This window comes from Geospiza fortis, unplaced genomic scaffold (genome assembly GCF_000277835.1).
Source record: "Geospiza fortis unplaced genomic scaffold, GeoFor_1.0 scaffold319, whole genome shotgun sequence".
Lineage (NCBI taxonomy): Eukaryota > Metazoa > Chordata > Aves > Passeriformes > Thraupidae > Geospiza > Geospiza fortis.
In genome coordinates, this window is record NW_005054576.1 from 188,848 (window position 1) to 213,885 (window position 25,038).

General features: G+C 44.3%; 1 protein-coding gene across 1 annotated transcript in view; it reads left to right on the top strand.

Moving 5' to 3' along the window:
- INTS9 (integrator complex subunit 9) overlaps positions 1–25,038 on the top strand; it is a 55,789-nt gene that overhangs the window by 24,577 nt on the left and 6,174 nt on the right. Inside the window, exons 9-13 of the mRNA XM_005429783.3 lie at positions 1,808–1,988; positions 4,188–4,248; positions 11,004–11,175; positions 16,227–16,351; positions 17,249–17,416. Of these exons, the coding sequence (XP_005429840.1) occupies positions 1,808–1,988; positions 4,188–4,248; positions 11,004–11,175; positions 16,227–16,351; positions 17,249–17,416 (707 nt within the window). The remainder of the gene's footprint in view (positions 1–1,807; positions 1,989–4,187; positions 4,249–11,003; positions 11,176–16,226; positions 16,352–17,248; positions 17,417–25,038) is intronic.

Here is a 25,038-nt window from a genome sequence, read left to right on the forward strand (position 1 = left end):
AGTGGGTGTAGGTACTTCCCTCTGCAGAATTTTTGGGGGTGTGATATCTCTGTGTAAATTCAGGTCCTGGAGCCACAGCCTCAACTTCCACCTCCAGATGGCTTTGAAAACGTTGTTCTTAACCTCCTCATTGCTCTCTTCACATCCTGTTTACAGTTGGGATAGTTTAGATATGCCCAGGTGAGGGGGATAATGTCACACATTGCTGGGATGTTTGGGAACATCTCGAGTTCTGGACAAATGTGAGCTGTTGCCGTTTTCTACAAATATTTGGGTGGTATAGTTTGCATATGGCCTGGAGAAATAAATCCGCTACCCTGCAGTTGTATTATAAGTGATAAACAAGGGGCCTTTGATCAGCAGTTGTTGATAGCACAGTGTCAGAGGCACTGACTGCTACAAGGAGTAAAACAACCACAAAAGCATGTGGAAAATCCTCCTAGGCTGTGCATCTCCCTGAACTCCATAAAACTTAAACATTCACCCAGAAAAAATCTTCCTTGAGGAAGATTCTGCCCCACCAGGGGCAAAAAGACCCTTAAAATGCTAAATCCATACCCCAGCAAAGCTCAGTAGGAAATTGAAGTCAAGGAAGGGATTTGGGTGGATACAGTATTTGTATTTTCAGGCTCTTCCACAGCTTTCTGTGGAATGCTTGGTGCGTGCTGTTATTGCTGCTGCACTGCATTTAACAGCAGTGGATGGTTTTACCCCACAGGTGAAATTGCTCACTGAGCTGAACAAAGTATTTCTGCTTTCCCAGAAGGTGCAGTATTTTTGTAATTCATTCTGCCAAAAAGAACACGATGTTTGCTCTGCTTGCTTTTGCTGTTGTGCTCAGATCTGTCTCAGTTACAGAGTAAGCCTATATTTCCTTTTTCTTCTCCTCATTTTTATCTAGTCTCATGCTGTCTACAAGTTTTAAATTGTTCTTGTTACACAGAAAGGACAGAAACATTTAGAGTTTTTAAAAAGGCCAAACATTCCATCACCCATTTCTGGCTCTGAGTGCTGTTTGAAATAACCCCACCTTCAGCTTTTCATCTGAAATCCAAGCACTGAACAGCTCACCGTGTGCAGTGCTTTTGGCTGAGACCTGGGAGCTGTTGTCCTTCCCCTCTGGAGGCAGCTGAGAGGTGGAGCAGGGTTTATTTCGATGGTGAGGTGGTTTGTGTCACTCCTTTATCCTCCTGTGCCAGTGCACGGCTGCCCTCTCCTGTCAGGAGTTTTCCATGTGCCCCCAGCTAAAGGAGTAGAATCACTCCACTGAGCCTGGAGCCAGCAGGAAATAAATGTATTTTCTTCCCAACTCATGTGCATAATGTGTTGTGCTAATTCATGCAAAAGCTGCTTTTTACATAAATTTGGGTGAAAGGAATTTATTAAAAGTTTAAATTCACAGGCAGTGAATTGATTTCTCTCGTTGTCTCTCCCCTAGCGATGGCTGTCCGGAATAGAGGCAGTGTCCTGGTTCTCTGTTGCTTCCAAACTTCTTCCCAACTCATGTGCATAATTCATGCAAAAGCTGCTTTTTATATAAATTTGGGTGAAAGAAATTTATTAGAAGTTTAGATATAAAGGCAGTGAATTGATTTCTCTCGTTGTCTCTCCCCTAGCGATGATGGTCTGGAATAGAGGCAGTGTCCTGGTTCCCTGTTACTTCCAAACTTCTTCCCAACTCATGTGCATGATGTGTTGTGCTAATTCATGCAAAAGCTGCTTTTTATATAAATTTGGGTGAAAGGAATTTATTAGAAGTTTAAATTCAAAGGCAATGAATTGATTTTTCTCGTTGTCTCTTCCCTAGCAATGACGGTCCGGAATGGAGGCAATGTCCTGGTTCCCTGTTACCCCTCTGGAGTGATCTACGACCTGCTGGAGTGCCTCTATCAGTACATTGACTCTGCAGGACTCTCCAATGTCCCCTTTTATTTCATCTCACCTGTTGCCAACAGCTCCCTGGAGTTCTCCCAGATCTTTGCTGAGTGGTAGGTGTGCCAGGGCAGCACCCTCAGCTGTGGGAAGAGGCAGGTGTAGGTTATCTCTACCTGACAGATTCTAAAATAATCCTGGTTAGGATTGTGAACACATTCCTGGAGTCACCAGGGTGTGTGTGTGGGTGTGTGTGTGTAAGAATATATTCTATAATTAGGGAAGGATCATTTCCGATAGAATGTACAAACTCAATCTCTGCTTTTTGGTGTTTACCCTAATGAGTAAATTATGTTCCTGACTTGAATGAGTTTTAGCTGTGCCTGTTTGCAAGTCTAAGCCCTCCAAATTCTACCATGATGTCCCTGGCTAAGCAAAATAGACTTTTCAGTCTTAGTTTTGCTAAGCCATGGCAAGAAAAGGCCAAGAGAGTCCTGGGCTGCCTGAGGCAGAGCAGAGCCAGGAGAGGAGATCCTGCTCTGCTCAGCACTGCTGAGGGCACATGGACAGTGTTCTATGGGGTTCTGGTCTCCCCAGTACCAGAAGGATGGGGGATTTCTGGAATGAGGCCAGCACAGGCCAGGGAGATGAGGGGAGGCTGTGGGAGCTGGGGCTCTCCAGCCTGGAGAGCAGAAGGCTCAGGGGGATCTTATCATTGTGTAGAAACATTTGATAGGAAGTAATGAGGATGAGGGCTCAGTCTCTTCAGCAGGGCCCACTGGCAGAATAAATTAAAACATGTGAAATTCCATCAGGGATGGGGATTTAAACTGCCAGAGGGCAGGGTCAGATGGGATATTGGGAAGAAGTTGTTCCCTGTGAGGATGGTGAGCCCTGGCACAGGGTGCCCAGAGAAGCTGTGAGTGCTCCTCCCCTGGAAGTGTCCAAGGCCAGGTTGGATGGAGCTTGGCAAAACCTGGGATGCTGGAAGGTGTCCTAGTCCATGGCAGGGGATTGGAACTGGGTGATCTTTCAGATCCCTTCCAACCCAAACCATTCCATGATTCTGTGAAACACCGCAGCCTCTGTGCAAAGAGGTTATGCAGACTTTGCTATGGAGACATCAAAATCGAGCTGGACACAGTCCTGGGTGATCTGCTCTGCTGAGAGTCCTTGAGCAGGGCTTGGACTTGGTGATCTCAGGAGGTCCCTCCCAACCCCAACCATTCTGTGATTCTGAGCCCTGGAAAGCAGAACCCAACCACTTGGAACTCTTTCCAAATTCTTACCAATGGAGACATGCTCTGGAATATTAAATACAATAAGGTGGCTCTTCTCTTCTTCCTCTCCAGATTCTGGAGTTCAGGAAAGCAAAGACAGGTCCTGGAAATCTTGTGGGAATTGATCCCTCAGGACAATTGTAAAGATGATTGAAATCTGGTGGTTTTACATGGAAATGGAGGCAAAGGTTGAACATCTGTAAAATAGAGGTTTGGGGTCAGAACTGTGGCTGATATTCAGGGATTCCAGCTTTTAGTTCTACCCCTTACTCAGCTAAAGGAAGTGCCTTGCTCTTAGTATCTCTTAGACTTTATCAAAATTAGTTTGACCCAGGCTCATTTCTTTTTAATAAAGTGCAAGTATGAGCCAGGCAGTGTTTCCCAGAAAAGCCACCAGGACAGTGTCACTGCAGATCATTGTCACATCACCCAGACCTCTGACAAGCAGCTTTTTTTAGCTGCTGTAATAGGATGAATCAGGAGTCTGGGTAGAGCTCATCAACAGCTCTCAATATCTGTTTTAAAGATAAGTGATTGATGGAAAATGCCAGGTCACTGTGAGCCTTGGGCCGTGGGGAGAGGCAATTTACCAATAATAAAATGCACAGGAAAAGTGGATTAGAATAACCAAAAGGACCAAGTCACTGCTGAGAAGTGGGATGAGGCAAGTGGGATTTTTCTGTTGACAAATGATTTGGCTTTGCAAAAGCTGCTGAGATGTGGATGAGGAACCATTGTGGATGCTGGTTTACAGATTTATCTTGAGCAGCAGAGGAGCTCAGTTCCAGTGTGTACAGAATTACCTTCAGCTGCCCTGCACCATCTCTGTGTGATCCTGCTGTGACTGAGGTGTTGTGTCCTGTAGGTCTGGGGCCTCCAACCACAAACTCAGGCAGCAACAGGACAATTTGGTGATTTTGCACCTGGTGCCTCAGATCCAAACCAGTTTTCTCCAAGAGTGTAACAGTAGATGGCAGCAGATGCTGCAGGATGTGCTGCACCCCTAACTCTGGCTGCTTTCCTTTTCTTTTAAAGGTTGTGTCATAACAAACAAACAAAGGTGTATCTCCCAGAACCTCCTTTTCCCCACGCTGAGGTGAGTTACCATGGTCTTGTTCATTTTCTGGATCACAGTCCACACAGTGTAGCTGTCATTTTTCTCATGAACCCTTCTACAGCTATTTAAGTTTTGTTTAATTTTTCATAAAAGTGTTTTTTTCCTTTGCTTTCTGTGATGAATTTGGGAGCATGGGGGCGGAATGAGTGATGGTGTTCCTTAAACTCCAAAATTACCCTGTTTATTCCAGCCTATCTCTTGCACAGGCTGGCCTGGTTCACTTCTTCCCCCAGAGAAGGAGATCTGGTGTGGGATGTTTGCTCTTATCAGCTGCAACCACGAGCATTCCCTTTGTCCAAGCAGTTTATTTCCAAGTCTGTGAAACTAAGAGCTTGTTATCAGAGACAGCTTAGTCATGCCAGCTCCTTCCTCCCTCACTGAAGCAGGCATCATGTTTGCTGCAGGAGGAATGATATGTTGAAAGAGAGATTTTTATATCTAAATTTAAAGTTTGCAGCACTGAGTGCTGTCTGTGGCAGTTGTAAATGAAATTACTTGAGCATTGTAATGAAGCAAAGAAGAATGAGGATCCTAAATTTGGAGGATTTTCCTGCAACAAAATAATAATTTTAGGGGAAGCTTTAGCCAAGCAGATATTAAATAAAACTGATGCCTTCAGAGTTACCTCACACAGCAGGACAGGAAATTCTCCCCTGGGAACAGGTAGCTTTCCCACTGAAGTAAACAAGAGAAGAAAGGAAGAAACAGGACTGAGAATTTTAACTAAATCCTCCTCCTGTGAGCCACTGAACCACTTGGGACATGCAGAAACTTGGCTCTTTCAGTTGCTGTGGTCCAGACTGTTTGATGAGACGTGCACAGTGGCCATGGCAAGTTTGAGAGCCCAGAAATTCAATGCTTTTACAGACACTGGGTGGTTTTTTTTTCCCTCTGAGATATCTCATCCAGGGAGTTGTTCTGGAAATTGCCACTACCCATCATATCTATCATCTGTAGGTGCTTCAAAGGTTGTTGGAAGTAGGATCTGACCAGGAGCCCTCTCTCTTTCCAGATGCTTGAATGTGTTGCAAGCAGGATGTGCAGTGAATTATGTATAATCTGTTACCAAGAATAATGTGGACTGCAGGGCAAGCCACCTGTTCACCACTTATTTTATAACCAAAAAATTCATTCCCACTGATAAATCAATTCCAAACTCTCTGAGTATGAGGCTCTGCAGCCTTGCTGTGGCTGTGCTTTCTGTCTTGCCCTCCATCCCTGCTTTCTGGCATGTCCATATTGATCCACAGTGTCATTGGATTCACTGACAGCCCATATTCTGATTTACAATATTCACTGGAACTGGCAGATTGAAGTGAAAACCCATCCAAAAATGAGAATTCAAACATGCAGCTGTCAAAGACTGGATTAATTAACCCATCTTATACAATGGGTTTTTGTGTTTATAGAGTGATAACTCTGTCCTCTAATTCCTGGGACATTTTATATTCTCTGGGGTCCTGTTGATTGTGAGATTTTACTAAATTATTGGAACAGCTTTGCAAGAGCTATTCTGTTCTTGCTTCATGTGTAGATCAGGGTAATTATGTAGGAAAGGCCTCCCAGCAGTGGATCCCAGCTCAGCTTCCCTGCACAGAGGGAGGAATGTGTCTGTTCCAGGTGCACCATGGAACATCCCACGGGATATCCATGCCAAACCCCAGTGCTCAGCACGTGCCTTGTGTCCCTTGTTAAATCTCCAAAATCTCACACCTGACACTCTATTTCATTCACACAGTGTGAAACATCAGGAAAATCTCCTTCCAGCACAATCCTGGGCCTCCACAACTCCCTCCCCCAGGCAGGAGCTTTGCTTACTGGCACTTCAGGGGATTTTTAATGAGTATCAGAAGCAGACAGTGAATGATGGTTTCTATCAGAGAGGTTGTTAGTGGAGAATTGCTTGGCTTTTTTCAAAGTAATGCTAGGCTTGTGCAATGTAACCTGTGCTGAAATTGCCCATCATGAAAAGATGTGCTTAACTGCTCAGTTGTTGGAGAAAAATAGGGAATTACTCAGACATGCCTCTTACTTCTTAGGAAGCATTAATAACATGCCTGGCATGATACATCAGAGAGGGACAGGCCAGGAAATAAGCTTCTAATTATCCACAGAACAAGCCCAGCCCAGCATGCTGCTGGTCCTGAAATTTGATGTTCCTGTTGGTTGTATAAACAGCAAGATTTAAAAACAAAGGCAAAAAATCCCCCAAATCCTCGATGTTGTCCCTTGCAGCAATGAGTTCCAGCAGTGCCTGATGTGTGGATAGAACAGAATAATTCCTTCCTTTAATCAGCTGTGATTGTATTTGGCATTTCACTTAACTATGCCTTTATTATTGTCACAAGAGGGTAAATAAAAGCATCTTTATTGTCTCTACAATTACTATTTTTATTTCTCCTCACTCTCTTCACTCAGTTGTTTGAAGCCTTTGCATTCTCTCTGCATGGAAATTTTCGTTTTATGATTTATGTCGCGCGTTTTGAACTCATTCCTTGTTCTGCTCTGCTGAATAAAGCCAGGCACATGTTCAGCTCTGCAGAGAACCTAAAACATTTCTCCCTCCTTGTTTAATTCCACTTTAATGGAGCAGTAGATGTTCATCTTGCCTCCTCCTACGCAGTCCTGGTACAGTTCTCGTGGTGGCGGTTTGCTTCCTAACATCCAGTCTGAGTGAATAGGGAATACTTTCCCTCTGTTAGGAGCAAGGAATGTGGGCTGAAGTGCTTCAGGTTTGTAGGGATGGATTTGAACATCAGTTCATGCTAAAAATAATAAAAATGGAGGGTCCAGGTTCTTGTTGAAGTCTCTCCTGCAGCCTTTTAGTGGTGCACTAACTAAAAGAGCTTCTTTTTAAAGGCATTTCTGAGGGAAGAGCTGCTCTGGCTGCAAAGTCAAAAACTGGAGATCCCAAATATTTGTCAACACAGCTGGCAAGGCAGGGGGTGGCTTTCACTTCCAAGCCCCTGTATCCATTATATCCAAGGATCAACTGTCTAAATAGGCTCAGATTGAAGCTCCACAGTGCCTTGCTAAATACTGTGGAGCACAAACCAGTAATTTTTTTAGCTTAGATTTGTTATTCTGGTATCCCAGAACCAATGTGTGGTGTCTTACCAAATTCCATATGGGAATATCCCATCCCAGCACAGCCCCACGTGAGCAATTAGGGTTCTCCTTGATAATTTTAACAGGATCCATGGATTGTACACTCTGCCCCATGCCTTTTGTGGAGGTGGAGGCTTTGTGTTTATAAAGGAATAGCTCAATTGTTGTAGCTGAATTGTTCCTCTCCGTTCAATCTTTACATGGACAATTTCAGGCTCTAAGTGAATCCAGACTCCTCTAAATGTCTGCAACAATAAAATTTGAGAGGTAATTTGTATTGATCAGTATTTGCCAGTGGAGGGAGGATTTGGATTTACTGTGCTCTTATTAAGGATTCTGTTAGCAAGATCTAAGAGAAATGGCTGCAAAACCCCTTTTTTCTGACTCAAAAAAGAGCCAGGGTGGGAGTAATATTGATTTTGTGATCTTAAAAACCACCATTTGTCTTCTTCATCTTTGATTCCCTCCTCCATTTACCAGTTGCTGCATAACACATTTAAATAAATACCTGGAACTAGGTGATTGTGGAGTATTATGGTTTGTTTTATAATAAATATTATCATATAGGAGTTGGGCTCAATGATCCATGGGAGTCCCTTCCAACTCTGGATATTCTGTGATAAAATTAGGCCCCTGTTAGTGTTGATCTGATGGAGTGAGGGAGGTGAAGTAATAAATGCATCTCTCATTCCCTGATAGGAGCCACATGTGTTCCAAATTCTGGATACAGAGCACACACACACACACACACACACACACAGAGTAAATATCAGTGTATTTTGGCTCACTTCAACAAAGGATACACAAAGGCTCTGGAGATTTATCCTGTTTATAGCAGCAGTTGCTGACCCTGTAAATCAAGTGTACAGCTTTAAAGGGAAGCACAGAACCATTTGGGATTTCAGAAAAATGCAGCTCTCACTCTTGATTCAGTACTTTACCAACCCCTATCTCTTAAGCTTTCAGTCAGTAGTGGTTCTTTCTGTAAAAAGATGTTCTGAATGTTGCTTGTGCTTTCCAGAAACCAAGCCCACTGTGGAAATGTTGACTGGCTCAATGCCAGGCATTGGGTTTGGCCCAGCTGGAGGTCTGACCATGGCACAGCAAAGTTTACACAGCCCATCTCATCTGGAGATACAAAAAACCTGCACAAATCATTACAAACTCAGTCCCCTTAATGAGTTGGGAAATTTTGTTGGACCTGTTTTGCAAGTTCAGCTCCATATATTTTTGATGGGGTGATTAGAAGAGACTTTACTGTAGACACTAAAATCCAGCAGCTGCTTTCTCTCTGGAGTGAGTAGAATGTCTCTAAACTTTTTTTTGTAGCCTTTCACCCCTGCTCTGTCCACCTGTGAGAGTCAGGGATTGTGAGCTGAGCTCTGAAGCCTCACCAGACTTAGCAGAAAAGATCTGGCAAGATAAAAAGAAAAGATGAAAAAAGAATCATCACCAACGAGCTCCTGAAAACTGGATTAGAGCTCCTGTGTCTCTTTACAAAGCAATAGGAGGGGATTTGAAGCTTCCATAAGGCTTTGAAGAAAATACAGCTTTTATGTTGCTGAGCAGTGAATGTTTGTGGAGGTATGGCAGGGAAATGAGCTGTTCACTGCTTTCCACATCCAGTGCTGCCCTCACATCTTCCCAAAAATCTGAATGCTGCATACAAATAAATATAATTTGAAGGGACCTGTGAAAGAAGATGCTGGAACAACAGTTTGTGATTTTCAGGAGTCTTAGGTCAATGCTGGCTGTAGAAATGTCTTTCCCTGACCTGTCTGCTTGCCCCTGGAAAAGTTTTCCCCTGGAATGTCACATATCCCATTTAATGCTTGAAATAGAAATCATCCTCTTCCAGTTTACCCAGTTGAAAGCACTTCTGCAATTTCAGTTTTGAGACACTTGCCATCCCTCAAAAAAAACCCACACACACAGAAAAAAAGCTTTTTGAGGCCATTTCCTACAAGTTCATTTAAATGTCAGTATTTTATGGATTCAAATTTGTTTTACCCATTGTCTGCTAAACTGCAGTTTTTATTACTGAAGCTAAGTTTAGATTCTCAACCCTGCACTCCAGATGTGTTAATCAGAAATCTTTACCAGTATAATTGCGGGAATGTTTTTGAGATTCAGTGCCTATCAACTGCCAGAGCGGTTATTGGGTGGTTTTTTCCAATTTCCCTCTTGAAGATTAAATGGGAATTAGCTATTACTTGTAAAGTGCAGAAAATGTAGTCCAGTTTCTACTTCCTCCATGATTCAGGGATCCACGTGGAGATGAACCATGTGCATCTACAGAATTGTGTAATAACCTTGAATTCTGCTTTGCTGAGAATTCTCAGTTTCTCTTCATTTCCATGCAGGCACCTTAGAGCAGCCATGGTGAAAAGTAACACAGGACATGGGGAAATGGCTTTAAGCTGAAGTGAGGAAGGTTTAGATGAGATATGAGGGAGAAAATCTTCCCTGTGAAGGTGGGGAGGCCCTGGCACAGATTTCCAGAGAAACTGTGGCTGCTCCATCCCTGGAAGTGTCCAAGGCCAGGTTGGATGGGGCTTGGAGCAGCCTGGGACAGTGGGAGGTGTCCCTGCCCATGGAATGGAGGTGGAACAGGATGAGCTTTAAGGTTTCTTTCCAACCCAAACCATTCCAGGATTCTATGATTTGTTGAACAGCCCAACCTCCTTTTGAAATTGGCTGACAAAGGAAACCCCCTTCCCTCCCTCCCTCCCTCCCTCCCCCTCCCTCACACTCTTTATCTCCATGATCTTTCTCTCATCTATTCAGTCTGTGATTTCATGTGTTAAATTCCTTGCTTTTTAAACTGTATTTACAGTTATTTTCATGCTGGAGATGGAAGCATCTACCTGCCAAGGAAAAACTTGAAAAATATTGCATGAAAGTGCTTCACAGCCTGGTTGTTAAATTGCTTTTTAAGTTGCACCTTGTTTTGCAGATTAGAAAACAGTGGCAGGAGAAATAAAGCAAAACTCTTTGAAAAGTGCCTTGATAAATAAACTTCTCCATCTTAGTAAAGAAATCTGTTCCACCTGCAGAGCTGATTGCACTGTGTCTGCAAAACATCTTATTGCTCTTAGTTCATGTTTATTGCTGGTTTCAGAGACAGTTAAGGAAAGGAAAGTCAGTCTGTTCTTTTTCAGCAGCTTTGACTTCGTGTGAACCCTTTAGACCAGGGAAGCTCAACAACATTCTGCTGAAGGCAAAAGTGCCTGGTACTGCTGTGATGCAAGAAAAGCAGGTTAAACATGAGCCCAGAGCTCTTTGCAGACACGGCAAATAGGAAAAAAGGAGCTTATTGTGAATTTGGCAGCTGAGCACTCTGCTCACACCAGGGAAGTCCAAGCAGGGAGTGTTTGCAGAATTTCCTCCCAGTCACCACCCTGCTGGTACCAAAGAAGTGAGAGCAGGGACTTGGAGGCCCCATGTTCTGACTTCCTTTCCATAACATTTATGACAGTCATGACTAAATTTGTTGGAAAAATCTAAGGGACTCTCTGATGAGTTAGGAATAAATTGTAGAACATTTATAATCTCATGTAAATTAACACACTCAAGCACAGAGGCATGAAAAGTTGCACTGTCTGGATTTTTTCTTTTTCTTTCAGCTCATTCAGACAAACAAATTGAAACATTATCCCAGCATCCATGGAGACTTCAGCAATGACTTCAAGCAGCCCTGTGTTGTGTTCACTGGACATCCCTCTCTCAGATTTGGGGATGTGGTGCATTTCATGGAGCTGTGGGGAAAATCCAGCTTGAACACTGTTATATTCACAGGTAAGTAAAATGCTGATATCATTATCAGATTAACAGTTCATGCACTCTGGTTAAGTGTGGCCACATCCTTGGGGCTTTGCTCATTTGTTCTGGGACAGAAGTTTTTCACTTCAGTAGGAGCTTATCTAAATTAAGGCCCCAGGACTGACTGCAGGGACAAATGTAATTATTGTGCCATTTAATTCAGTGTAGCCCTGCAGAGTCAACCTTTGCCATGCAGAGTCTATTCCTGCCACGTCTGAGCAAAATCTTTGTTATGCACAGCAGTAAAATGCCTACAGGAAATTAATTTTTGAATTAAAAGCAGCTGGCTGCAAGTTAAACCCAGGCAAGACCTAATGGATGCTGGTCAGAAAGGAAGAAATTGTTCCAGGAAGAAACTTTTCCTCATCCCTTTTCCTGCCTTTTCATCTTTCAGTGTTTCTGAAGAGGTTTCTGTCCTCTCTGCTGTCCCAGAAGTGTGCGCCCCACACAGACCTGGCACAGGGATCTGAGCTCTTCCTGCCTTTGGGCTGAGCTTTGTTCAGGTGGTTTTTGCCTGGCAGACACATTTGTAGCTGAAGGTACAGCTCTGGCTCATTCCCCAGGGGAGCTGTTTCCTTTCTCAGTGCTCAGCAGGTCTTTTAAGTTCCTCCACTTCTCTCCATCTGCTTCTAGTGCTGACCCTGATTAAAAATCCTTCAAGGCCTTCCCTGGAGCTGAGGTTCTGTGCAGGTGTGTTTGTACCTGATGTGTCACCCTGACAGAGCCCTGCAGTGGGCGTTGTCCTGATCTGAGAAGGCAGACAATCATCCTTTCGGTCCTTACTGCTGATTTTGTGTCTAAGGAGCTCTGAGGTAATGGAAAGTGTGCTCTGTATGACTTAGCCAGGTAAAAAAGGTGTGGATTTTTGGACCAAGTAATTACAACGGGGGAGGAGAGCCCTGAGGAACAAATCAAACCTGCTCCCACAGCAAGGGTGCAGTGGAGTCTCACTGTTAAGTTTATTTTCCTCCAGTTTTTAGTGAATAGGAAAGCTGCTGGAAAGCACAAAACCTGAAGAAAAGAGGGCTGGGAAAGGGTTATTTCCTTTTTCTTTCCTTTTTTAACTGTAGACTCGAGGCTAGTGACAAGCAAGTCCCTTTCACAATATTGCCACCAAAAAGTGTGACAGTGTCATGATACTGTTAAACCAATTTGGGGATATTTTTAGTGTATAATTAACCCTGTTCAATGGGAGGGGAGATACAAGAGAGTTCCTGCAAGGAACTTAAATCCAGACTGTTTCTGTGCTGGGAAATGGTGCAAGGTACCACAGCACTAAAGGTACAGCTGCTGCAGGGCCCATCCCTCCTGACCTTTGAGGCAGTTCTGGAGACATGCCCTAATTACAGTAATTGGGTAAAATTGGATATGCATTGTCTGAAAACAGTGAATTTTACTCCAGTCAGGACTTCAATTAAGCCAGAGTTTGCAGTGCCTTTGCTGAGGCGTGTGTTCCATGAATCCCAGGGGAAGCAGTGGCATTAATCACGTTGTGAATGTGCTGCCCAGGGTGTCAGGAACTGGCCTTTAAGGGCAGGAACTCTTCCTCTGTGTCTTCTGTAAGGAGAGGCACTTGACCTTTCTGTGTGAGATCCCAATCCTTCAGTGAGCTGAGGCAATCGAGCACTTCTGTCAGAGGCTGGCCCTGGCAGCTTGTCAAGGCATGGAAATGTCACTCCTGACAACCTGGGGGTGCAGCAGGTCATGGAGATTCATTCCCACTTTGTACTTAGTGAAACTCCAGTTGAGAGCTGCTTTAGTTGGGTGACCTTGGAGTGCTCAGTGATTCCAGATGCTTGTGGGGGTTTTTTCCTAAATTCTTTCTATCCATGGCTTTTGTGGACTATCCATAAGTCCTACTGCCTTATGACTGTCTAGTCCCAGACCTATTTCCTAATGGTTGTCTCAGCTGGAACAAAACACAGAATTTGGGTTTGGCAGTTGATGACCTTAGAGATTTTTTTCCCAGCCTAAATGATTCCATGTCTATAGAAATTCTTAGCAGATTAAATTCTCCTGTTCTTAGTACCTTTGAAAGTCTGAAGCACCCCCAGTGATGCCACTGATTTCCATTATTTAATTACTTTTCTGTTTTAAGCTAAAATCTCCTGTGGATCTGAAAGAACCCCAGTTCATTGGAGCAGTGTGTGAGAGCAGATGATGTTGTAGATTTTCCTGTGAAAAACTCCTGGTTTCTGGTGATTAGAACCTTTAAACTCCAGACCATCCTGCATTGTTAATGAACACTGCTTGTTCAGTCCACAGGAACCAGTCAATCTCCACCTTTCCAATCTGTAATGTAAAAAAATAATGACAAGAATATAAATTAAAGCAGCCAGCAGCCAGGACCTGGCTGTGAGGGAACTGTGGTGCTACTCTGCTGGCTGGTGTCAGCTGCAGACATCACTGCTGGAGCAGTATTGAGGAGATTATTGATTCAAAACATTGAATACCACTGAGCCACAAAGAAACTCTAGGAGAAGACATGGTATAAAGAACTCTCCTTTAAAAACCAGCTCCCTGGGAGATGTTAAAACCAGCTCATGCACGTCACTGCTGTGCAGTGGAAGGTTTTATAACTCAGTGTCATGCAGCAGTAAATCAGGAGTCTTGGGGGAGAAGCTAAAGACCTGTAATTCTGTCAGGAAAAGTCAATATGTGCCCTTGACAAGCACTTGCTGCCTCCAGACAGGTGACTTTGGGATTTTGGGTGGTTTCAAAACAGCAGCTCCTGTGTGTCACATGAGTTCCCAGTGAGCCCAGCTCAAGTTGTGTTTTTAACATTCTAAATCTCCCCAGTCCTGTGTTTGGATTCCTTCCCTAGAATTCCTCCCTTTTCCAAGGCTCTCGTGTCCTTACTAGGTGTTCAGAGAGGCTTTGGACTGGATTTTATATGGAATTCCTAGACCAGAACTCCATGTCTGTACATTCTCTGAACCTCCTGATTGAGAAATGCTGAATAGGTGCTGCCTCAAATCTCTGTGTCCTCCACAACCCCAGATGGGATGGAAAACCTCCCTTCTGGTAACTTTTAAACTTCATTTTTACAATTTCACAGCACATCTCTGCCAGAGAACCTCTGCCTGACTTAAACTTTCTGTTTTCCCCTAATGACTTTTTAAATGCCTTGTCATTTAACCCTAACTGATGATTCTTCAACTACCAACTTTCTCAGTACTCCTATTTTTGCATTTCTATTCATGGCTGTTAAACTTAACTGGCATAAAATGCCATTTTTACATCGATATTTTTAGGCTTTGTTTCATTGCCACCACCACATCTGCTTTTAATACCGTGGCTTTTTGCCCAGTGTAATTTTACTTCATGTTTGTGGATTCATGTCTTCATGTACATGTCCTTGTACAACGCTCATTTTTTGTTAATATTTCTCACTGTCATGTTCCCAGGCAGCTACTCTGACAATTGCTTTAAACTTTGGGAAATTGTCCCTTTGACAGTTCCAAACATTTGTATCGTTGCCTGGTGCCATGTTCTGCTCTCTCAGGGTAAATATGCCCACGTGGTGCTCAGTGCTGCTTAGCCAGCAGCAGATTTGGAGGTTTTTAGGTTTTTAGGTGAGCAATTAACTTGTCTTTTTGTTGGATGTCACACTGGTGCTGAACTTCCCCTGGTAAGGTTTGAAGGAGATTTTTTCTTGCTGTCTGCATGAGAAATCCAACCAGTGCTCTGCTCTGCTGCCATTTCAGAACATCTTAGATGACTCTTTAAATCTGGACTGGAGGCTTTGAATTTCAGTTTCCTTTAATTTCATCCTTTCAAGTAAAGCAGGTCCCAGAGAATTCCTCCTGCTGTGTTCCAGCCAGGCTTGAACTGCACTTTGCTCTGCCTGGTGTCCTCTGGGGCCCTGTGGTTCAGGATAATCCAGCAGATGAGACTTTCATGCATCCCCTTCTCCTTTCCCATTCTGTACTTATCAAACTCATACCAGTTCCTTTTTTTTCCAGCATTCCCTTTGTCCCATCTATCCCACAATTATCAGGGAGATAGGGATGGCATAATCTTTTCCACATTAGTTGGTGACCCCCAGAATCAAGAGGTTACCTGTATCCTACACTGTGTCACCTGAGATCTACAGTTGTCATTCACCAAAAAAACCCCACAATCTTTCTCTGTAGTATTCTCAATGTTTTATTACTCTCTGTGGGAGTAAAAGCCCATTCAGTGCCTGACTTTTCCATGGCAAACCTCTAATCCAGTAATAAAAGAACCCTTGGTTTCCCATCAGTCTAAACCTGACTCTTAGATTCAAAAGAATAAATATATATACATATATATATATTTATATTTGTGCTGCATTTTTGTCATACTGAGAACCATCTTGCCATTTGAATCACCTCACAAGACTGAAAATGTCTACATTTTGCCTTCCTTTACAGGATCTGATTAAAAATAAGAGATGGTGGTTTTGTCTTGATTAAATTTGTTCTAAAAATCATGCAATAATGTGTTCAAATGAAATAGTATTGCTCTGTTGCTTGATTAAGGTAAGACTAATTGTGGGCGTAATTTTCATCAAATTAATTGAAAATAATGGGTGGGGGAAGGAGGAAGGGAAGAGAAATCTGTAACAGAATTAATATTGAGCAACAGCTCTGACTAAACTGGAATTAGATATATTTATTATGCATTTTTGTCATACTGAGAACCATCTTGCCATTTGAATCACCTCACAAGACTGAAAATGTCTACATTTTGCCTTCCTTTACAGGATCTGATTAAAAATAAGAGATGGTGGTTTTGTCTTGATTAAATTTGTTCTAAAAATCATGCAATAATGTGTTCAAATGAAATAGTATTGCTCTGTTGCTTGATTAAGGTAAGACTAATTGTGGGCGTAATTTTCATCAAATTAATTGAAAATAATGGGTGGGGGAAGGAGGAAGGGAAGAGAAATCTGTAACAGAATTAATATTGAGCAACAGCTCTGACTAAACTGGAATTAGAGAGGACTTGAGCCATTTTTGTTGTTAATGGGCTTTGAGTGTTTTCAAATTTTCTCTTTCCAGAACCTGATTTCTCTTACCTGGATGCTCTGGCTCCCTATCAGCCCTTGGCAATGAAATGTGTTTACTGTCCCATTGACACCAGACTCAACTTCATTCAGGTGTCTAAATTACTCAAAGAAGTCCAGGTAATCAATTTTCTGCTGCCTTTTCTTATATTTCTTCACACAGCTGAAATTAAATAAATGTATTGTGGGGAAATGTTGCATTGAACAAAATTGGAGACAACACCCAAATCCTTTTCTCCATGAAGAAAACACAGCATGGAGCTCTGCTTTAGAAGACACCTAAGAAAAAGAAGGTTCTTGGAGTATCTGCTGTTCCCCCTCGACTCTTTGTGCTTTAGTTGCCCATCCCATTTGCTTCTACTAAAATTTGCTTTCTGACTCATGACATAATTAAAATAATAACCAGATTTTTTTCCTGGCTGAGTATTTCCCTGTGTTCTATCTTGCTGAACTCTGAAATAATTATTCCAAACCTCCTAACAATGCCTGCATCTCTTTATCTCATTGTTCTGCAACCTGGCTTGTCACTGCAAACTCACAGAGCTGCCCCTGCCTGCCCTTTGCATAAACATCTCCTTCACGTTACTGCTGAGGTGTTGTGCTGTCTCCAGGGCAGCTTGCAGAACCACTGGCTTCTCCTTTGGCTTCCTTAAACCCTGCAGTGGCAATTAGCCTGTTTATGCTTTCTTAACATATTGCTGCAAAACTCCAGGAGTTGTTTTTGCAGCCTTGATTATTGAGCTTTCTGCAGCCCCACATGTTGACATTGGGATGGTCTCCACCACTGCTACCATTTCCTTCCAGTATATCTGACAAGGATTTGGGAGAAAAACCTATTTCATATTTTGATCTTTTTCTCCTTGTGGCAAGCATGATATCTTGCCACAATGGCAAGACATAAATTCCAATAAGTGGCAATAGGACATAAATTCCGGGTAGGTCACCACTGCACGCATCTCGAGCTCCTGGAGCAGTTCCTGGCAATGCTGATGGGAATTCCACCCTGTTTTCTTGCAGCCCCTGCACGTGGTGTGCCCTGAGCAGTACACACAGCCCCCTCCCACGCAGTCCCACCGCACGGACCTGATGATCGACTGCCAGCCCCCGGCCATGTCCTACCGCCGCGCCGAGGTGCTCACGCTGCCCTACAAGCGCCGCTACGAGAAGATCGAGATCATGCCCGACGTGAGTCCCTGCAGGGGGGGTTCCTGCTCACACACAGCCAAATTCCAGCTCAGCAGCCTCTGGGAAGGGGTGGAATGGCAGAGTTGTTGTGGTTGGAAAAGGTCTTTAGGGTCATCGAGTTGAGCTGTCAGCCAGCGCCACCGCTGTGGTTGGCCTCGAGTGCCACTTCCAGGGATGGGGATTCCTCCACCACCCTTCCCATGGAGAAATCCTTCCTGATGTCCAACCTCGAGCCTCCCCTGGCACAGCTTGAGGCTGTTTCCTCTCATCCTGTCTCTGTTACCTGGGACCAGAGCTCAATTTCCCCTGGCTGTCCCCTCCTGTCAGGGAGTTGTAAAGAGCCACAAGGTCCCCTTGAGCCTCCTTTTCTCCAGGCTCAGCCCTTCTCCCAGCTCCCTCAGCCCCTCCTGGTGCTCCAGCCCCTTCCCCAGCTCTGTTTCCTTCCCTGGACATACTCCAGCCTCTCAATGTCCTTGTCATGAAGGACCCAGAAGTGTCCTCAGGACTGGAGGTGCAGCCTCAGAACTAAAGGTATTTGTCCTTAAGATGTCTTGTGGCTGGAATTTACAGTTGACTGTCATCATGTAAAGCACATTCTGTCAACTGGAGAGCTAGGAAAGAAGCATTTTTGAGAGATAATTTCACTCTGTAAACTAATGGGAGCTAAAAAAAAAACATTGGCTGGCTGAAAGAGCTGTTCAGCCTGGAGAAGAGACCTCAGTGCCCCTTCCAGTGCCTAAAGGGACTCCAGGAGAGCTGAAGAAGGACTTGGGATAAGGCATGGAGGAACAGGACACAGGGAATGGCTTCCCACTGGGAAAGGGGATCCCCTTAGGGCGGCATCTTGGGAAGGAGTTCCTGGCTGGGAGGGTGGGGAGGGGCTGGGCTGGAATTCCCAGAGAAGCTGTGGCTGCCCCTGGATCCCTGGAAGTGTCCAAGGCCAGGCTGGAGCAACCTGGGACAGAGGAAGATGTCAGGATTGGAGTGGGATGAGCTTTAAAGTTCCTTCCAGCCCAAACCATTCCATGATTGTGTGATTGTGAGCAGGCAAAAACTGTGCTCAGGTGAGTTGTCCTTTGCAAGAAAATCCCATCCCACAAGACTAACAGTGATCTCTGTCATGTGTGAAGTAACCAGTCACCTCCAGTTTAGAGATGAGGAAGTTTTAGGCAGAGCAGTTTGAATTAATGCCCCAGGACCATGGAAAGGATCCAGAGAATCCAGAGTTAGTAGCCATGAGTTGTCTCTTTCCTTCCCCAAATTCACCTGCTGTTAGAAATACCCTTCCCATTGAGGATCAGTTTTCAGTCATGGTAAAGAAGCAATGAAAAGGCTTATTTGTATTCCAACAATTTCCATAAATGGTTAATTCCTACAGGCTGCAGGAGCCCAGCAGGTTAATGGATTGCTTGTAGCCATCTAAAATGTGGATTACTTATCCCCACAACATCTATTAATGATTTATTAACCCCATAAGTCAAATCCAAATGTACCCATATTACCAAGGGGTGACCCATATTCTGACAGACATGAGCTTAAAATATTTTTTTGACAATCCAATCAGCACAAATGTGTCCTTGGATCAAAGGTGACAGTGGCTTTTTGCAAACAGGCATTACTGCCCTTTAGAAACTGGAATATTGAGTGACTTTTCATTGGAGTGTAGAAGGAGGAAGCATCCTTCAGTTGAGCCAAATATGAAGTGCAGAACTGGGACCCACCCAGTAACAAATCCCTCAGCCAGCCCACAACACCCAGTGCCACCATTTTTCACAGCATTTCTGTGAGGAGCTGCCCAGCCCACTGCTTGGAGACAAGGAGAGGGCTTTAATTACAAAATATGCTTGGCTGCAGCTCCATCTTGGCATGTATATTTAATTGTTTGGGAAATTTACATATTTATTGGATCCTATTAAACCTAAGACTGGTGAAACTTGGCTTCAATTCACCAGCATGAAACCAATCCTGAGTTCAGAGTGCAGGGAGCCAGCCAGGGGCTCACTGATTATTCAAATCCCACTGGAGCTTTGGGTTTCCACCTGAACTCTGAGGTGGAGCCTTTGTGTGAGAGCCTGTCCCTTGTGTCAGCCTCTGAAGGGACTGGATTCCAGCTCTCCCTGCCCTTCCCAAAGCTGCTGGGAGGGAGGATGCTCTGCAGGGAATGTGGCATCACCAACCTGGGAAAAGCAGCTGGTTTCTATTGCACTCCCTTTAACTTGGAGAGGTCCAGCAGAAATCTGGAAAAAGGACAGAAATGGCCTTTTTTCTCCTGCCCTAACAAATAAAATCCAATTATATTCACACAGCAGTCATAATTTCAGAGCTATCCATGCTCAGGGAGGAGAAATATCTTGTGATTGTCCATATCCAGGAGTACTTCAGGCTGATTGTTCAGCCTGAGAAGGCTCTGGAGTGACCTTTCAGCGCCTGAAGGGGATTCCAGGGAAGCTGGAGAGGGACTTTGGACAAGGAGTGGAGCGCCAGGACAAGGAGGAATAGCTCCCATTGCCACAGGGCAGGGTTGGATGGGATACTGGGGACAAATTCTTCCCTATGAGGGTGGAGAGGCCCTGGAATAGAATTCCCAGAGAAGCTGTGGCTGCCCCTGGATCCCTGGAAGTGTCCAAGGCCAGGCTGGATGGGGCTTGGAGCAACCTGGGATGATGGAAGGTGTCACTGCCTGTGGCAGGGGGTGGCACTGGGTGAGATTCAAGGCTCCTCCCAACCCAATCCCTTCTGGGATTTCCCTGGTTCCATAACTGCTCTTCACAACTTGTTGAAAAAGCTGCTTGGTCTGTGGTGATCCTACTGAAAAGACTCCTGGGAACAAGGCTGTGCTTCAAGATTGTTAACAGGATGCCATTCCCCAGCTCCAAGATGTGCAAATCATCCTCCAAAAAAAGGATCTTGCTCCTTCTTTTTAAGGGAACTGCATAGTCCTGGTAAAAAATGGATACAGCTTCCCCTTCTGCTGAGTGGGTTGTGCAAGACAGATTTCAGACATGATGGATGGGGCTCCCTGGTGTGGGAGTATTTGCTGCTTAATGTTCCCTTTTCAGTAGTTTAGGGTTTCTGAATATAGGAGTTTCTGTACTGCAAGGAAAGGGCATTTGTTTAATATGGGCTGCCACCAGCCCTGGGGTTCTGTGCAGGCTCAAGTGGCAATTGAAAAGGGCATTTTATAGCTCCTAGAAACCTTGCAGTGGCTTGTTATTTGTCAAAACCATGTTAGCCTGAAATGGAATGACGAAATCCACCCTGGAAAAAACAGTAATTGCTAGATGTGCTGCAGGGCTGGGATTTGTGTGTGAAGCAAACCTGAAAGTCTCATAAAAGACTGACTGCTGCAGTAAAATCCTGACCAGGGCCCCCTCCTGACATCCCCAGTCCCTTTCCCAGCTCAAAGTTCTACCTGGATTCTTCCAGCTTTTGAAAACCAAAGGGTTGGCTCAGCGTGGCTCCGCTCAGTGCAGGCTGATGCTGTGGTAGAGTGAAATTTCCTTCCCAAAACTTGCAGTGATTCAGATCCTGGCCTGTCAGACTAATGGAAATTTACTTTTACTGCTGGACCTTGTCTATATTTCAATCACTTCAGCGAGGAGCAAAGGCAGGTCAGGCAGGCCTGTTGTATGATAATGAGATTTACACTCACAGCAGCCTTTGTTTGGAGAGAGTTTTTAACAGTCCCAAGGCATCAGGCTGGAATGGCTCTTCCAGGGATTGTGCAAACCTTTACGCTTTAAATATTTTCTTCTCAGCATCTGCCTTTCACTTAAAAAAAAAAATTATAAAAAAAGACTGCTTCCTGGAAATTGGTTAGGCATTGTCTGCTCACAGGAGAAAGATGGGAAAATGGAAAACACCTTCTGGAGCAAACAGATAAAATTAAACAGTAGTGTCTGAGCAAATAAAGTGCCTCCAGTTTAATTACAGCTGAACAATGGTGCGGATCACTCGGCGCCTGCAGCTGACACTTCACTCAGGGCTCTGTGCTCTTCAAATACTCCATTTTGTGTTCTTCAGGACACAGCCCAGTCAGGAGAGTGTCAGTGTACAAGGCACAGCCTGACACCAAATGAAATTATCAGAAAATACTGCGGAGAAGAATTAGGAAAACAGCCATCATAATTATGGAGTTTTCATCTTGGCTCCGTTTCCTGGCTTCTATCTGACCTTTCCAACTTCCTTCTGTGTTTCAGGGACTGAGTTTTGAATTCTGTCCTTCTTCCCACCCTCAGCTCATTTTGGTGACCCCACATTATCCAATCTCTGACCTCTGTGTTCCTTTTTCCCTGACTATTCCCCCTGGGTTCAATGGGCTGTAGCCTCACAAGAAGTAAGTGAAATACAAGCTGGTTAAATGAACTACAGCCTGGTTAAATGAAATACAACCTGGTTAAATGAAATAGAACCTGTTGAAGTGAAATAGAACCTGTTTGCTTCTGCTGCTCAGCCCTGCCCCAGCTCCCAGCTCACTGCAGAATTGCCTGGGGTCTCTCTCTGAGTTGGACCTCACCTTTTGACATTCCACCAAAACTTTTCTTTCCCATCTTCTACCAACTTCCCTCACACAAAGCCAGAACCAGTGCTGACAAATCCCCTGATTTACATTAGCAGAGCTCAGTGCAGCCTTTATTTTCTCCTTAGAAACGTCTCCCACCTCACTCTGGCGTCTCTTCTCTCCTGGCCATTCAGCCTGAGAGAGTTCTCCTCCCTCCTCCTCTCTTTTTTGTGCTTGGAATGTGTTATCCTTCATTTCCTTTGCCTTTTTTTGTTGCTGTACCTTTTCTGTGGTTGGTCTTACCCACAGGTTGTCCTGTTTAGTCAGGTGGAACTCAGATCTGCTTTTCTGCTTCCAGCCTGCCTTTGCCTGCCTGTATTAATGTCTAGGTTTGTTTTTCCTTTCATTTTTGATGGCTGGCTGTAAGATAACACTTTTCTAGTCAGGCAGTCAGCTCTCTCTTCCCAGTCAGCTTCAACAACAACATCCCATCCTGACTTGACATTCTGACCCATAAAATGGTTACTATATTTTGAATATTTTGATTTATGCAGTTTTTATGTCTTTCAAATGACTCATCTCTTGCATCTGCAAGCTTTACTGCCTTTGCTTTGAAGATATTTCACGTCCTTGCTTCCCCTACCTGTCATTTTTCATTCAAATCCAAGCCTAATTTCTGCTTCTGCTGGTTCTGTTTTCCACCATCCTTTTTTAAGTTCCTCAGACAACTGTTCCCTGCCTGCTCCCAGGCTCCTGGGGAAGAGCTTCATTAAACAGCCATAAATCTCCTTCATTGCACTCCTTAAATATTCCTTAAACTGCTTATTTGGCACAGGCTTGGCAAAAACCAGTGGTTAGAGTTAGTGCTGAGTGGTCAGAGTGAGTTCTGGTGCTTGGAATGCCACCCAGGATTATTCCCTGGTGGTTGGCTTGTGTCTTTGTGTTTGGGGACCAGGGTTTGGGGACAAGGTTCCTCCTGCTGATCTGGAGCCCTGGTCCAGTAGCTGCACGTGGAACATGCCCATGGAAAAGAAGAGCTTTAATTCATTGCTCAAAACTGCAGACTGCACCTCAGGCTTTTTTATTTCTTCACTGGATGGAAAAATTTGGGCTCTGTGGAAGCCCAAAGCCAAGAGCACTTTTGCAAGTGATAATTGCAAAATCTTTAGATATTCATGCTATGATTCTTTATCCACTGAAGTTAATGAGACTTTAAAATCTGCTCCAGAGAGAGCTGTGGGAGACCCCCAGCAAGTGACAGCTCTGTGAAGTTGAGGGTGACTCAGCAGCTGAATTAAAACCCTTGGATTGTGTCAAATGTGAGGCTGAAAGCCCAACAGGACCTGACTCAGATCACCCACTAATGATCCCACAGATGCCCTTCATTTCTGGGCTGTTCTCTGGTGGAAAAGCCTTTGTTCCTTTAGGTCTCAGAAGCAAAATTCCCCAATTTCCATCCTGCCTGCAGTGTGCCTGTGCCTTGTTCTCTGTGCCTGCTGGTCACAAATCCACAGGCACATTTCAATTCCCCTTTCACCCCTTGTGTTTGACCCCACTTTTTTTTGCCACTCTGAAGGATCTGACAGTTGCAGAATTCCTGCTCTTGGCCCCTGGTTTAGCTGGGGCTGTAAAACCAAGGCTGGATCTGTTGGAGACTCCTCCTGTGTCTGGCCTGGCTTGGCCATCAGAGCTCGTGGTACTTCAAGAATTAATAAATTAGTAATTAAATTACTTTAAAAATAAAGGGATAAGAGGAGGCAAGGAAGTAAGAGGTGAGGGGAATTATCCTTCTCTCCTGACACCACCATCCAAAAATTTGAGTGACATGGCAAAGACCATGCTTTTCATTCTGCCTACAATACTGACTCTAAGATCCTCCCTGCTTGAAGCAATTTTTGTCCTACTGAAGTTGCTTTCCTGCACCCAGAAACTGGGTTTGGTGTGTGTGAGGAGCAGGGGAGTGGAGAGATGGAGGATGGGGCAGGTTCTCCATTCAGGTTTTGCTGAGGAATAGTTACAATAAAAACCTCTGCAGGTGTGACCTCCAGGGCTTTCTCTGAACTCAAGCAGATCTTAAAATCCTGGGGCTTCTTTAATAATTGGCAGAGGATTTTTTTTTTTTGTCCCATACAATTTCCATCCTATTCAGGGGATCTGGGTGGGAATTGCTTCACACCCAGCAAGCACCAAGGCTGTATTCCATAATTCCCACCTAGAAATGGAAGTGCCCTCAGGGCTCACGTGGCCAGAACCCAGCTGCAGTTACCAACAGTGTTTATAATGTGCCTCCAAAAACTGTAAGATTTCAAATTGCAGAGACTTTTGCCCCTGCTGTTCCCAATAGATGCTGTTCAAGCCCCCACTGTCTCTGATGGCCAGAAACACCCTAATTTCCAGCCTACACATATTCACTGCTGGCCTGCACACATTTATTCCTAACATCATGTTTGGGCATAAATACATTTTCCCTTTTGTTGGTATTTTCCCTGTGGTGTTTATGTAGAATAATCAAATTCTCCCTTTGGCTTTCTTTTTTGCCAGGCTAAACAAGCCGAGATATTTAGTTTCCCCTTACAAGACAGCTCCTCCTGCCTTATTTTACCCTTCAGAATCTCTTACTTGAACTGAAATTACCCACAATTTACAAGTAGTTCAGATGAAATCTTGCCAGGCCCAATGTAGAGTGTGATAGCTCATCTCAGAAGGAATTACCTGATACTTTCTGGGCTTGCATTTACCCTTTTTCATGGCCATGTCACATTTGTGACTCTCCTGGGATGGACTAATAAACCTGAACCCTTCACCTCTGTCCTTTGCAGCAGCTGCCAGCCCACAGCAGAAATTCTCAGTATTAGCCCCATCCTGGCCTTCATTTTGTGCTATTAAATTTCATCTTGGTTTTCTCACTCCAATTCTTGGAGTTTTCCCTCTCTCACAGCCTGGTCCTGTTTTCTGTTAAAGGTTCCCTACAAACTTCAGTGGGACCTTTCTGAGCTCTCCTCCTCGTTCTGTGCTGAGGTCATTAATGAAAACTGGGAGTTTCATTAATGGCCCTTCAGGAACTGCAGCAGCCCAGGAGTTCCCTGGGAATCTCTTTCCTTTAACCAGAGCTTTCCCCACC